Consider the following 15,635-nt stretch of genomic DNA (forward strand, 5'->3'; position numbering starts at 1 on the left):
TCATTTTTTAACGTTTGAAGCCCTTTATTTTGACTTTATCATTTCAACTATTATATTATATTATATTATATTATATTATATTATATTATATTATATTATATTATACATTTTGATAATTTTCAGTCAAAATACAACAACATTCGTACATTCTCTTTTTTTATTTAATTGAATCATCCTTTTCTGATGGAAAACTGTTATGTTGGAAAACTTTGATCCAGCTCTAGTCAACAGACTAGAGAGATTCTAGAGACTGCTGTGGTCATGATATATATAAACATCAATAACATGGGAAAGGTGAAAAGGAGGCATGGAAAGCTAAAGATACAGTATCAGGAATGAGGGTTAAATTGTTAGTAACAGTAGCCAAAAGTATTGCAGTATCCCTATTATTAGCTGCCGTGTTTTGGATAATTATTGTAAAACTATTTAAAAGGATGAAAATTATCATATTTGTTTGGTTTTTATTTTCAATGCAAAAAATTAGGAGAAAAAGCATGAAAAAGAAAATTCACTAAGACATAATGACTATCTAGTTGTCTAGTTAATCATTAATCATTAAATTAAACAAATGGGAAAACTCTATGGGTTTGATTGCTGTAATTGTTAATCTGTTGCTATCAATTCAATAAAAGCTTGGGGTTTTTTTTCATTTCTTTTATATATAAAGGTAATATTTTCCATTGTTGATATTTGCAAAGTTTTTAGCGGTAAAGAAAGTTATTATCATTGTGAGGGACATGGATAATGTCTATATTATTTTATGAATATTCTTCATTCATTTATTTGTTTGCTTGTATTGGTATTGGTTACTATATTGTTACAAAGAAGTTAACTCTCACACAAGTGGACAGCAGGTAGGCAGGAAGAAAGGTATAATTTTCAGATTGCACCATTCACCAATACTTATCAGGACAATTTAGGTATCAATTCCTTTGATGTTTACCTGTGACTGAATCCAAACCTCCAGCTTGATATCAGGGTGGGGGGGAGAGATTCAAGTGGGAAAACTGAATCAAACAACTTTGCAGACTTTGTTTGGATAAACTTTAAGTAAGACAGGCCTTCTGTTGTGTCGTTGTGTGTAGGCCTTCTGTTGTTCAACTGTTATGCTTTGATTCCTGCTGTTGAGATTAAACAATACTTTGTTTTGAAAAGGCTGTTTTGTGGTCACTGGATTCACCACTAGTCCCAGATCCCAAAGGGAAGCCTTGCAGGGTAGCCAAATCCAGCTGGACCTGTGGAGCAAACACAGTTGGTACCCAATGGGCTGTACCCTTGTTTGAGAGTGGGAGAACTGTAGGATTCCACCCCAGAGAGGTGAAGGCAAGAGGCCTGTCACCAGAACAGATTGCACTCAGGGAGACATGAGAGAGGTCAGAGGTGCTGCTAGCCCTGAACTGTGATAATCATGATTAACTGGTCATTTGTTTCAAGATGATTGCCATCAATCAAAGCATCTAACTGAAGCTATAACCCTGCTTCTGAAATGATTCATGCAGATGTTCCCTTATGCCTATGCAGAGTAACATTCTTGTTAGTAGTAGTTACCATGTTTATTGTGCTACTCCCTAGGAGCCAACCAAGAAAGGGCCCTATAGGGCTAGGTACTGGATAAACATAAAATAAAAGAAAATCTCTGTTCCAAAGAACTTTTAATCTAAATAGAGAAGTCAGCTAAAACATAGGGGAAAGGGACAAAACATTGATTTCAGTTCTCTACACATGGGCTACAGGTTAATCCACATGAATCTGATTATAAAATCAGGGCCTGAGGAATGGAGTGTGAATACATTCCATGTGAAATATTTATGATTTTCCAGCATTAGACTCAAGAAAATCATGATCCAAGTGAATGGGATTTTTGTCTCAAGTAATCTTGATCACACAAGGTCAACATTCTTACACATGTGGAGTTAATACCTCACTGCTTGAATGGTCATGTTTAAATCAGCAGTGAGACTGGAATTTTCAAGTGCATAAAGGAATAAGGTGATCAAATCTCATTGAAATTAAGAAGCATAAATCTCTTAGGTTCCTTTGGAGATCCCAGCCTGAGAGAGAGGGTAACAGAACCTCTCTTTTGAAATCAGTGGAACTCATTGGTGACTGAGGTATTATTGACCAGAAGGGTAGAATCTGATGCATAGTCCTTTATTTCCTCTTCATTCAAGCCCACTTGCGATTCAGAATAAATACTTTGGCCAGCTCTAGTTATGAGTCGAGTTGAGGGAGAAAAGTGATTCTGTTTCATGAAAAGAAAAGGAGTACTTGTGGCACCTTAGAGACTAACAAATTTATTTGAGCATGAGCTTTCGTGAGCTACAGCTCACTTCATCGGATGCATTCAGTGGAAAATACAGTGGGGAGATTTATATACACAGAGAACATGAAACAATGGGTGTTACCATACACACTGTAACCAGAGTGATAACTTAAGGTGAGCTATTACCAGCAGGAGAGTGGGGGGGGGGGGACCTTTTGCAGTGATAATCGAGGTGGGCCATTTCCAGCAGTTGACAAGAACGTCTGAGGAACAGTGTGGGGTGGGGGTGGAGAATAAACATGGGGAAATAGTTTTACTTTGTGTAGGTTTCAGAGTAGCAGCCGTGTTAGTCTGTATTCGCAAAAAGAAAAGGAGGACTTGTGGCACCTTAGAGACTAACCAATTTATTTGAGCATAACCTTTCATGAGCTACAGCTCACCTCATCGGATGCATTCAGTGGAAAATACAGTGGGGAGATTTATATACATAGAGAACATGAAACAATGGGTGTTATCATACACACTGTAACCAGAGTGATCACTTAAGGTAAGCTATTACCAGCAGGAGAGTGGGGTGGGGGTGGGGGAACCTTTTGTAGTGATAATCAAGGTGGGCCATTTCCAGCACTTGACAAGAACGTCTCAGGAACAGAGTGTGTGTGGGGGGGGGAATAAACATGGGGAAATAGTTTTACTTTGTGTAATGACCCATCCACTCCCAGTCTCTATTCAAGCCTAAGTTAATTGTATCCAGTTTGCAAATTAATTCTAATTCAGCAGTCTCTCGTTGGAGTCTGTTTTTGAAGTCTTTTTGTTGTAATATTGCAACTTTTAGGTCTGTAATCGAGTGACCAGAGAGATTGAAGTGTTCTCCAACTGGTTAATGAATGTTATAATTCTTGACATCTGATTTGTGTCCATTTATACCCTCTGATCCCACTGGGGGTTACCAAAAGAAACTATACCAATTGCTCAAGAAACTCCCTGGAAAAGCACAAGAACAAATCTGCACAGACACACCCCTGGAACCCTGACCTGGGGTATTCTATCTGCTACCCAAGATCCATAAACCTGGAAATCCTGGATGCCCCATCATCTCAGGCATTGGCACCCTGACAGCAGGATTGTCTGGCTATGTAGACTCCCTCCTCAGGCCCTACACTACCAGCACTCCCAGCTATCTTCGAGACACCACTGACTTCCTGAGGAAACTACAATCCATCGGTGATCTTCCTGAAAACACCATCCTGGCCACTATGGATGTAGAAGCCCTCTACACCAACATTCCACACAAAGATGGACTACAAGCCGTCAAGAACAGTATCCCCGATAATGTCACGGCAAACCTGGTGGCTGAACTTTGTGACTTTGTCCTCACCCATAACTATTTCATATTTGGGGACAACATATACCTTCAAATCGGCGGCACTGCTATGGGTACCCGCATGGCCCCACAGTATGCCAACATTTTTATGGCTGACTTAGAACAACGCTTCCTCAGCTCTTGTCCCCTAATGCCCCTACTCTACTTGTGCTATATTGATGAAATCTTCATCATCTGGACCCATGGAAAAGAAGCTCTTGAGGAATTCCACCATGATTTCAACAATTTCCATCCCACCGTCAACCTCAGCCTGGACCAGTCATAGAATCATAGAATCATAGAATCATAGAATTATAGAATATCAGGGTTGGAAGGGACCTCAGGAGGTCATCTAGTCCAACCCCCTGCTCAAAGCAGGACCGATCCCCAATTAAATCATCCCAGCCAGGGCTTTGTCAAGCCTGACCTTAAAAACTTCTAAGGAAGGAGATTCCACCACCTCCCTAGCATTCCAGTGTTTCACCACCCTCCTAGTGAAAAAGTTTTTCCTAATATCCAACCTAAATCTCCCCCACTGCAACTTGAGACCATTACTCCTTGTCCTGTCATCCACTACCACTGAGAATAGTCTAGTTCCATCCTCTTTGGAACCACCTTTCCGGTAGTTGAAAGCAGTCCACACAAGAGATCCACTTCCTGGACACTATGGTACTAATATGCGATGGTCACATAAACACCACCCTATACTGAAAACCTACTGACCACTATTCCTACCTACATGCCTCCAGCTTTCACCCAGATCACACCACACAATCCATTGTCTACAGCCGAGCTCTACGATACAACCACATTTGCTCCAAACCCCTCAGACAGAGACAAACACCTACAAGATCTCTATCAAGCATTCTTACAACTACAATACCCACCTGCTGAAGTGAAGAAACAGATTGACAGAGCCAGAAGAGTACCCAGAAGTCACCTACTACAGGACAGGCCCAACAAAGAAAACAACAGAACGCCACTAGCCATCAGCTTCAGCCCCCAACTAAAACCTCTCCAACGCATCATCAAGGATCTACAACCTATCCTGAAGGACAACCCATCACTCTCACAGCTCTTGGGAGGCAGGCCAGTCCTTGCTTACAGACAGCCCCCGATCCTGAAGCAAATACTCACCAGCAACTGCACACCACACAACAGAACCACTAACCCAGGAACCTATCCTTGCAACTGTCTCCACATATCTATTCAGGGGACACCATCATAGGGCCTAATCACATCAACCACACTATCAGAGGCTCGTTCACCTGCACATCTACCAACGTGATAGATGTCATCATGTGCCAGCAATGCCCCTCTGTCATGTACATTGGCCAAACTGGACAGTCTCTACGTAAAAGAATAAATGGACACAAATCAGACGTCAAGAATTATAACATTCAAAAACCAGTCGGAGAACACTTCAATCTCTCTGGTCACTCGATTACAGACCTAAAAGTGGCAATACTTCAACAAAAAAACTTCAGAAACAGACTCCAAGGAGAGACTGCTGCATTGGAATTAATTTGCAAACTGGATACAATTAACTTAGGCTTCAATAAAGACTGGGAGTGGATGTGTCATTACACAAAGTAAAACTATTTCCCCATGTTTATTCCCCACCTCCCACCCCGCACTGTTCCTGAGATGTTCTTGTCAACTGCTGGAAATGGCCCACCTTGATTATCACTACAAAAGGTTCCCCCCCCTCACTCTCCTGCTGGTAATAGCTCACCTTAAGTTATCACTCTCGTTACAGTGTGTATGGTAACACCCATTGTTTCATGTTCTCTACGTATATAAATCTCCCCACTGTATTTTCCACTGAATGCATCCAATGAAGTGAGCTGTAGCTCACGAAAGCTTATGCTCAAATAAATTGGTTAGTCTCTAAGGTGCCACAAGTCCTCCTTTTCTTTTTGCAAATACAGACTAACATGGCTACTACTCTGAAATGTTTCATGAAAGATTTCCATATTTTGAAATGGGGTTTCATTCCAAATGAAAACCACCACTTTTGACATTTTCTGTGGAAGGGAATGGAATCCCATTTTCATAGTTGTGTGGCTGCTAGAGCCACAGACCTTTGAAGAAAGGCATCCAATCTTGGTTGATAGAAGACCTGTAGATGGTGGATACACTATGTAATACCTGTCTCTGCTTGTCTTCCAGTTGAACACTTATGAAGCAATGATGAATTTGAATCGAACGGTGGTAACTGAGTTTCTTCTCTTGGGATTTTCTACCTCTCCAGAGAGGGAGGTTTTACTCTTTGTGGCACTGTTAGCCATTTATCTGGTCACTGTGGTGGGAAACCTCCTCATTATCCTTGTAACTTTGGTGAATCCCACCCTTCACACCTCCATGTACTTTTTCCTCTCTAATTTGTCTGCCTTAGAGGTCGGTTACACCTCGGTCACTATCCCCAGAATGCTGGTGAGCCTCATCTCAGGGGACAAACGCATCTCCTTTGCCGGCTGTGCCATGCAAATGTGCTTCTTCCTTTGCTTCGGGAGCACAGAGTCTTCCTTTCTGGCCATCATGGCATATGATCGCTACGTGGCAATATGCAACCCCCTGTGTTATCCCATGATTATGAACAAGAAGGTGTGTGTCCTGCTGGCAGCTACTTCCTGGACAATCGGCATCCCGGCCCAGATAGTTCAGACCGGTTTGGTGTTCACCTTACCCTTCTGTAGCTCCAAAGAGATCAACCATTTCTTCTGTGACCCGGCCCCTCTGCTGTTTCTGGCCTGTGTTGATACCTCCATGAATGAATCCTTGACTTACATTATGGTCATTTTCTTTGGAGTGGTGCCCTTTGCTCTGATCCTGTTGTCCTACATCCGGATCATTGCCACCATCCTCATGATGCCATCAGCTGAGGGTAAGAGGAAAACCTTCTCCACCTGCTCCTCCCACCTCATTGTTGTGGCTTTATTCTATGGTTCTGGCATCCTCCTTTATTTACAACCCAGGTCCAGTGAATTTCCAGACAGCGGTAAACTTCTCTCCCTGTTTTACACTGTTTTGCCTGCCATGTTGAACCCTTTTATCTACAGCCTGAGGAACAGGGATATCCAAACAGCATTGAAGAGAAATACGTGGCATAAAATGGTTCCTTGCTAGCACTGAGTGGGAAACAGATTTCCCAGCCTGTTCTTCCTCAGGATGAATCTAAGGCCTACTAAAAATTTTCACAAAGAACAAGAGCAAGACTCACCCACCCCAGAATAGCCTGATCATTAGAGCCCTGGGCAGTGGGTATAATAGGCCGGGGAGGCTAATCCTACCCTAACCCAGTCTGTGGCCCCACCCACGCTCTTCCCCAAGTCCCTGCCCTCTCCCCTAAAGCCAGCGGGGGCTCAGGTCTGGGTTTCCTGCTTCAAAACAGGGAGAGCAGGGTTTCGAACTCAGCTCACCCATGTCCCCTGAAGCACCAAGCTATAGCCTCCAGCTCTGTAGAGATTTAAATATGGAATTATTTATACGAAGTGGAACAGCTCCCACCAGCACAACTGGTAGACTGACCCCACACACCCGAGGTAAGCCTCCTAACCCCAGTCGACTCTTGGAGTGGGCTCTTTTCTTTAGTTCAGATCCCATTCTAGACCAATGAAACATTCATCAAAACCAAAACTTTTCCTCCAGAATTTCCTTTTCAACAAATTGAAATTTTCCACTGGAAAAAAAAATTTTCAATGAAAAATTCCCAGTGACCTCTAGTCCTCAGAGAATGTGACTTGTCTAATAAGCACACTGCTGGGGGCACAACTGGCAGAAGTGCGTATTGGTTTTGGCCGCCTTAGTGACTGAATTGAGACTCCTTGGACATGATTTATGAGGTGGGCTGGGCTCTCCCAGTGACGTTTGCTGCTGTTGTGAGCACTCAATGCTTCTGAAAATGACACTGCAGGCCTATCAAGTTGGTGGCCGTCCACAAAAGTCCTGATGGAAGTGACTCTCCAAACATTGCTTCAGAAATCTGTAGCAGAACCAGGACTAGAAGACAATTTTCCTTGGCCTGAGGCAACTAGACCATCCCTTCACTTCCCTTAGGAAGAGCCCCGTTGGCTACACACTTTCCAGCTTCTGCAATGTACAAGGGTGGAGTGTAGAGCTGCCTGGAAAACAGAATTTCTTTCCTGTGGGTGTTGGAACAAATTTTCATCCCAAGTTGACAGCCCGGGGACAAAAAGTGAAACCTTAAAAATTGTTCACAGGCTCATGGGGCCGCTTGACTTTCTGGGCTGCTTAGGGAGATGGGAAGCTGCCTGTCTAGTGAGCTAGCTGCTGAGCGTTGGTTGCTCAAGGAGTTGAGGTGATGGCTGCCCAGGGAGTCTGCTGCTCAGGGCATTGGGGAATGTCTACCCAGCAAGTGGGCTACAGCGGAGCAGGCTGCCTGGGACCTGTGCAGCCCTGGTCGCCTGTCAGCTGGCCTTCCAATTGCTAGGCTGGCTGAATGGTGGGCAGGTTAGCTGGTCTGCTTCCTGGCCTGGTTACATCGAAAGCTGCGACAGAATCCACCTGTTCCCACGGAGCACGTCAGATCTGTTGAATCAGTAACATGGGTCTGTTGGGAAATTTTCAGCCAGCTCTAGCAAGGTCTCCTCATCCCTATCCACTACAGATCTCCATTCCAGTCACTGTCCATTCTGGGGTCCTCTGGACCAGATCGCCACATGCTGTAAATCAGTGCGGTTCCATTCATCTGGGAAATGGAGTGGCTGATACTTGTCGCTCTTCTGGGGCAGAGTTCTGAGATCTTACTCGCTAATAAGGCATGTGGAGTGCACAGATTTCCTAACAGCAATCATTCAGAGGAGAGAGAATAGGCTCCTGGCTCCCAATTCAGTGCACCTTCCCCTAGGCCAAAGAGTAATCTGGTGAAGGAAAGGATGCTGATGGTCATTGGTTTTATCTTCTAGGTACAGTTCTATGTGTCTGCTTCAGAACAATGTATGAAGATCAGTGTGGCCTACGACAGTGGTCCCCAAACTTTTCAGGGTCATGCCTCCCCGTACCCCTGTCTGCATCCCTCCCACAGGAGCCAGGGCCATGGCTCCTGGCAGGGGGGAGCATGGACAGGGGTAATGGGGCTGAGGCTGGGGCTGCAGTTGGGGGCAGGTCTGGGGCCAGGGCCAGGGATGAGGAAGGGGATGGGGACCAGGCTGGGGCTGGAAGTGGAGCCGTGTTTGGGCCATGGTGAGGGCTGGCAACCGGGGTCATGGCTCAGCGGGGGTGGGCTGGGGGGCTGTGGTTGGGGTCCAAGGCAGGGGGCAGGGCTGGAGCAGAGTTGGGGGTGGAATGGGTCTGGCTGCTGCTCCCTCCCCGCCCCCTATGGGGGCTGGCCTGGGCCCCACCACGGCCCACGAACATTCCTCCACACATGCCCCACAGTTTGGGTACCACTGGCCTAGGAGCATGGTTGGGAGTTGATATTTTCAAAGGGTTGAGTGTAGTTTACTCTCCTAGCTTCCTCTGACAAACCCCAGCTGGAATGTTAAGGACAGTAAGTGACAAATGTTGAATGAAATTGGTTGAGCTAGTATAAATGGTGATTTTCCATGGCTTAGAACTCAGCCAAATCAAGACACACTTTTATGGCCACCTCTAAGTTCTAGACCACCTCAAATTTCAATTTCCTACTTGAACCCTTTGAAGTATTAGAGCTGTTCAAATGTCGGTCCCGGGTAATTGTCAAAGACAGCAAACTTCCACCCATGTGTCACCACCCTGCTTCTTGGAAACAGCTGAAAAATGGAGCCAAGGCAGAGGCCAAGTAGGAGAATTTTGGCAAATGACTAAGCAATTGCAAACAGGAGTTGGAGTGGAAAGTGTTAAACAGCCTACTACCAGTGTTGCTATTGCCAGACCTATAATGCAGCTAAAGTCACATCATTTAAACATACATCAATAAATAAAATAATGTAAACTCGGATGACTCATTGAACTTTATGTAGTGGTGTCAGCTGTGTGGGAAGTAAAATGTTAATGAATGATTTTCCACTGCATGCATCCGATGAAGTGAGCTGTAGCTCACTAAAGCTTATGCTCAAATAAATTTGTTAGTCTCTAAGGTGCCACAAGTACTCCTTTTCTTTTTGCGGATACAGACTAACACGGCTGCTACTCTGAAAGCTGTTAATGAATTTCTGACCCATAATGAGTATTGGGTTGTTAAGCTGGGGAAACATCAGGGATTGGGTCCCAAAGGAATCAGAGACACACTTCATCCTGTCTTCTGCCATAAATCCAAGATCCAATGGAGAAGATAGCTTCAGTTCCTTAGTGGGGTTAGCGACAGATCAGAGTGCTACTAAAGCTCCATTCACCATGGTTGTCTCCTCCCAGTTACAGGGGGCGCGCCTGTCTGAGGTCTGGATTATTCAGTTACCGTTTTTGTCGATTAATTAGGAGATGGAAAATTTCATATATTTATTCTTGCATCTGTGACCCAGACATGAGGGGGGGGTACGCTACACTTTATGTGCAAAGGGCATATGGATTGCAGGTGAGTTTCATTCTGTTTTACACCTGTTGTTTTCCTTTTGAAGAGGTAGTACCTGATTTTGTGTGGTTTGATGCCATATGTGCATATTAAACCCACCTCAGAGTGCATGTATTGGGATCCAGCAGCATTTTCCACTCCTTCTGCACTAGTGTAAGTGATGATAGTAGGTTCACGGCAAGGGAAAAACAGACCAGAAATGTGCCGTGCGTCAGATTTTTAAAGGTATTTAGGCATCTAGTAGAATTTTCAAAACATCTAGGTACCTAAAACCCATTGAGAATCAGACACCTGGATGCATTTGAAAATCCCACTAGGCACCTAATTCCTTTTAAAAATCTGGCCCTAATTGAATAATGTCAGTGTTTGGAACCAAGAAACTTTGAAACACAAATCAGATCATCCAGCGATATGGAGGAAAATTTGCACACGAGGGAAGGATAAAGGGCCAGATCCCCAGCTGGGGTAAATCAGCCATAGCAGTCAATGGTTCAGATCCCCGGAAGGTGTGAATCAGCCACAGCTGCACTGGAGTCAGTGGGACCAGATCCCCAGCTGGTATAGTTAATAGGACTATTCACATCAGCTGAGGATAAAGTTCCAGTGGGTAGAGGGGGGGACTTAGACTTGAATTTAGATAAGTTAGTGCCAAACCTGAGCCACCTCAAAGCATTTTTTTCGTGGATTCTGAGCACCCCTGTTTCCAGGAGGGCTCATGACAGTTTTCCTATGCTGTGAAATTTTTTGAGATTTCAACATTTTTTCCTGTTCCAAATCAGGATGAAAAGTCAAAATCTCATAAATGTTCACAGACTGAAAATCCCCCAGAACAGCAGTTCAGGTCCATCAAAATGTTTCGCTTCGATAATTTCAATATGTGTCATTTCAGTTTTGATTGTTTTAATTTTATATTTTAGTATAATTTGCTTAAATTTCTAAACTAAAAATCTTTTTTTATTTTTCATTTTCGCCCCAAATTATTTTGAGTTGGGCAATTCATTGAAACCAACTCTTTCCAGCAAAACATTCTGGTTTTGATGCGTTGCTATTTTCTGATGAAAAAACCTTTCATGAAAACATTCCTGGTCTGTTCCAATCTCAAGATCACTGCTGGTCAGGTGCTCAAATGAGCCCAGATCCCCTAAGTGATTTGTCTAGATTCTCCAAGGCTGAAAAACAGTTTCCAGCATTTCCTGTTGCTAAGAAGTGGCAGGAGAAGGGACCTGCTGGAGGTTAAGCTCTTTTGAAAATCTGATCACTTCATGTAGATGCCTAAGTGGGAGCTAAGAGCCACATTGTTAAAGTTATTTAGGGTATGTCTACACTAAGAAATTAGGTCAAATTTATAGAAGTCGGTTTTTTAGAAATCGGTTTTATATATTCGAGTGTGTGTGTCCCCACAGAAAATGCTCTAAGTGCATTAAGTGAATTAACTCGGCGGAGTGCTTCCCCACAGTACCGAGGCTAGAGTCGACTTCCGGAGTGTTGCACTGTGGGTAGCTATCCCACAGTTCCCGCAGTCTCCGCTGCCCATTGGAATTCTGGGTTGAGATCCCAATACCTGATGGGGCTAAAACATTGTTCCGGGTGGTTCTGGGTACATATCGTCAGGCCCCCGTTCCCTCCCTCCCTCCGTGAAAGCAAGGGCAGACAATCGTTTCACGCCTTTTTTCCTGAGTTACCTGTGCAGATGCCATACCATGGCAAGCATGGAGCCCGCTCAGGTAACCGTCACCTTATGTCTCCTGGGTGTTGGCAGACGCAGTACTGCATTGCTACACAGTAGCAGCAACCCATTGCCTTGTGGCAGCAGATGGTGCAATAGGACTGGTAGCTGTCATCGTCATGTCCGAGGTGCTCCCAGCCACGTCGGCCAGGAGCGCCTGGGCAGACATGGGCGCAGGGACTAAATTTGGAGTGACTTGATCAAGTCATTCTCTTTAGTCCTGCAGTCAGTCCTATTGAACCATCTTATGGTGAGCAGGCAGGTGATATGGATTGCTAGCAGTCATATTTTACCATCTTCTGCCAGGCAGGCAAGAGATGAGGATGGCTAGCAGTCGTATTGTACCATCTTCTGCCGAGCAGCCCTGAGATGTGGATGGCATGCAGTCCTTCTGCACCGTCTGCTGCCAGCCAAAGATGTAAAAGATAGATGGAGTGGATTAAAACAAGAAATAGACCAGATTTGTTTTGTACTCATTTGCTTCCCCCCCTCCCCCGTCTAGGGGACTCATTCCTCTAGGTCACACTGCAGTCACTCACAGGGAAGGTGCAGCGAGGTAAATCTAGCCATGTATCAATCAGAGGCCAGACTAACCTCCTTGTTCCAATAAGAACAATAACTTAGGTGCACCATTTCTTATTGGAACCCTCCGTGAAGTCCTGCCTGAAATACTCCTTGATGTAAAGCCACCCCCTTTGTTGATTTTAGCTCCCTGAATCCAACCCTGTAAGCCGTATCGTCAGTCACCCCTCCCTCCGTCAGAGCAACGGCAGACAATCGTTCCGCGCCTTTTTTCTGAGCGGACGCCATACCAAGGCAAGCATGGAGGCCGCTCAGCTCACTTTGGCAATTAGGAGCACATTAAACACCACACGCATTATCCAGCAGTATATGCAGCACCAGAACCTGGCAGAGCGATACCGGGCGAGTAGGCGACGTCAGCGCGGTCGCGTGAGTGATCAGGACATGGACACAGATTTCTCTGAAAGCATGGGCCCTGCCAGTGCATGCATCATGGTGCTAATGGGGCAGGTTAATGCTGTGGAGCACCGATTCTGGCCTTGGGAAACAAGCACAGACTGGTGGGACTGCATAGTGTTGCAGGTCTGGGACAATTCCCAGTGGCTGCGAAACTTTCGCATGCATAAAGGCACTTTCATGGAACTTTGTGACTTGCTTTCCCCTGCCCTGAAGTGCATGAATACCAAGATGAGAGCAGCCCTCACAGTTGAGAAGCAAGTGGCGATAGCCCTGTGGAAGCTTGCAACGCCAGACAGCTACTGGTCAGTTGGGAATCAGTTTGGAGTGGGCAAATCTACTGTGGGGGCTGCTGTGATGCAAGTAGCCCACACAATCAAAGATCTGCTGATATCAAGGGTAATGACCCTGGGAAACGTGCAGGTCATAGTGGATGGCTTTGCTGCAATGGGATTCCCTAACTGTGGTGGGGCTATAGATGGAACCCATATCCCTATCTTGGCACCGGAGCACCAAGCCGCCGAGTACATAAACCGCAAGGGGTACTTTTCAATAGTGCTGCAAGCTCTGGTGGATCACAAGGGACGTTTCACCAACATCAACGTGGGATGGCCGGGAAAGGTGCATGACGCTCTCATCTTCAGGAACTCTGGTCTGTTTCAAAAGCTGCAGGAAGGGACTTTATTCCCAGAGCAGAAAATAACTGTTGGGGACATTGAAATGCCTATATGTATCCTTGGGGACCCAGCCTACCCCTTAATGCCATGGCTCATGAAGCCGTACACAGGCAGCCTGGACAGTAGTCAGGAGCTGTTCAACTACAGGCTGAGCAAGTGCAGAATGGTGGTAGAATGTGCATTTGGACGTTTAAAGGCGCGCCGGCGCAGTTTACTGACTCAGTTAGACCTCAGCGAAACCAATATTCCCACTGTTATTACTGCTTGCTGTGTGCTCCACAATATCTGTGAGAGTAAGGGGGAGACATTTATGGCGGGGTGGGAGGTTGAGGCAAATCGCCTGGCTGCTGGTTACGTGCAGCCAGACACCAGGGCGGTTAGAAGAGCACAGGAGGGCACGGTACGCATCAGAGAAGCTTTCAAAACCAGTTTCATGACTGGCCAGGCTACGGTGTGAAAGTTCTGTTTGTTTCTCCTTGATGAAACCCCCCGCCCCTTGGTTCACTCTACTTCCCTGTAAGCTAACCACCTTCCCCTCCTCCCTTCGATCACCACTTGCAGAGGCAATAAAGTCATTGTTGCTTCACATTCATGCATTCTTTACTCATTCATCACACTAATAGGGGGATGACTACCAAGGTAGCCCAGGAGGGGTGGTGGAGGAGGGAAGGAAAATGCCACACAGCACTTTAAGCACAGCACTTTAAAAGTTTACAACTTTAAAATTTATTGAATGCCAGCCTTCTTTTTTTTGGGCAATCCTCTGTGGCGGAGTGGCTGGTTGGCCGGTGGCCCCCCCACCGCATTCTTGGGCATCTGGGTGTGGAGGCTATGGAACTTGGGGAGGAGGGCGGTTGGTTACACAGGGGCTGTAGTGGCAGTCTGTGCTCCAGCTGCCTTTGCTGCAGCTCAACCATACACTGGAGCATACTGGTTTGGTCCTGCAGCGGCAGTCTGTGCTCCAGCTGCCTTTGCTGCAGCTCAACCATACACTGGAGCATACTGGTTTGGTCCTGCAGCGGCAGTCTGTGCTCTAGCTGCCTTTGCTGCAGCTCAACCATACACTGGAGCATACTGGTTTGGTCCTGCAGCAGCCTCAGCATTGAATCCTGCCTCCTCTCATCACGCTGCCGCCACATTTGAGCTTCAGCCCTGTCTTCAGCCCACCACTTACTCTCTTCAGCCCACCACTTACTCTCTCCAGCCCGCCACCTCTCCTCCCGGTCATTTTGTGCTTTCCTGCACTCTGACATTATTTGCCTCCACGCATTCGTCTGTGCTCTGTCAGTGTGGGAGGACAGCATGAGCTCACAGAACATTTCATCATGAGTGTGTTTTTTTTTCTTTCTAATCTTCACTAGCCTCTGCAAAGGAGAAGATCCTGTGATCCTTGAAACACATGCAGCTGGTGGAGAAAATTAAAGGGACAGCAGTATTTAAAAAGACACATTTTATAAAACAGTGGCTATGGTCTTTCAGGGTAAACCTTGCTGTTAACATTACATATATAGCACATGTGCTTTCGTTACAAGGTCGCATTTTGCCTCCCCGCACCGCGTGGCTACCCCCTCAACTCTCCCCCCTCCCCGTGGCTAACAGCGGGGAACATATCTGTTCAGCAGCAGGCAAACAGCCCAGCAGGAACGGGCTCCTCTGAGTGTCCCCTGAAGAAAAGTGCCCTATTTCAACCAGGTGACCATGAATGATATCTCACTCTCCTGAGGATAACACAGAGAGATAAAGAACGGATGTTGTTTGAATGCCAGCAAACATACACTGCAATGCTTTGTTGTACAATGATTCCCAAGTACGTGTTACTGGCCTGGAGTGGTAAAGTGTCCTACCATGAAGGATGCAATAAGGCTGCCCTCCCCAGAAACCTTTTGCAAAGGCTTTGGGAGTACATCCAGGAGAGCCACAAATGCGAGGGCAAATTAATTTTTTCACATGCTTGCTTTTAAACCATGTATAGTATTTTAAAAGGTACACTCACCGGAGGTCCCTTCTCCACCTGCTGGGTCCAGGAGGCAGCCTTGGGTGGGTTCAGGGGGTACTGGCTCCAGGTCCAGGGTGAGAAACAGTTCCTGGCTGTCGGGAAAACCAGTTTCTCCGCTTGC

At 45.8% G+C, this 15,635-nt stretch overlaps 1 protein-coding gene across 1 annotated transcript; it reads left to right on the forward strand.

The window, feature by feature from the left end:
* The first annotated feature begins 5,816 nt into the window (after positions 1-5,816).
* Positions 5,817-6,755, forward strand: LOC140897246 (olfactory receptor 10A7-like). Its single transcript, XM_073309631.1, has one exon. The coding sequence runs from the start codon at positions 5,817-5,819 to the stop codon at positions 6,753-6,755; it is 939 nt and encodes a 312-aa protein (XP_073165732.1).
* The last annotated feature ends 8,880 nt before the right edge of the window (positions 6,756-15,635 follow it).

The sequence above is a fragment of the Lepidochelys kempii genome, chromosome 13 (assembly GCF_965140265.1).
Source record: "Lepidochelys kempii isolate rLepKem1 chromosome 13, rLepKem1.hap2, whole genome shotgun sequence".
Taxonomy (NCBI): domain Eukaryota; kingdom Metazoa; phylum Chordata; order Testudines; family Cheloniidae; genus Lepidochelys; species Lepidochelys kempii.

Excerpts from the sequence above, each read along its gene's own strand:
- LOC140897246 (XM_073309631.1), top strand. The coding sequence starts at position 5,817 with ATGATGAATTTGAATCGAACGGTGGTAACTGAGTTTCTTCTCTTGGGA.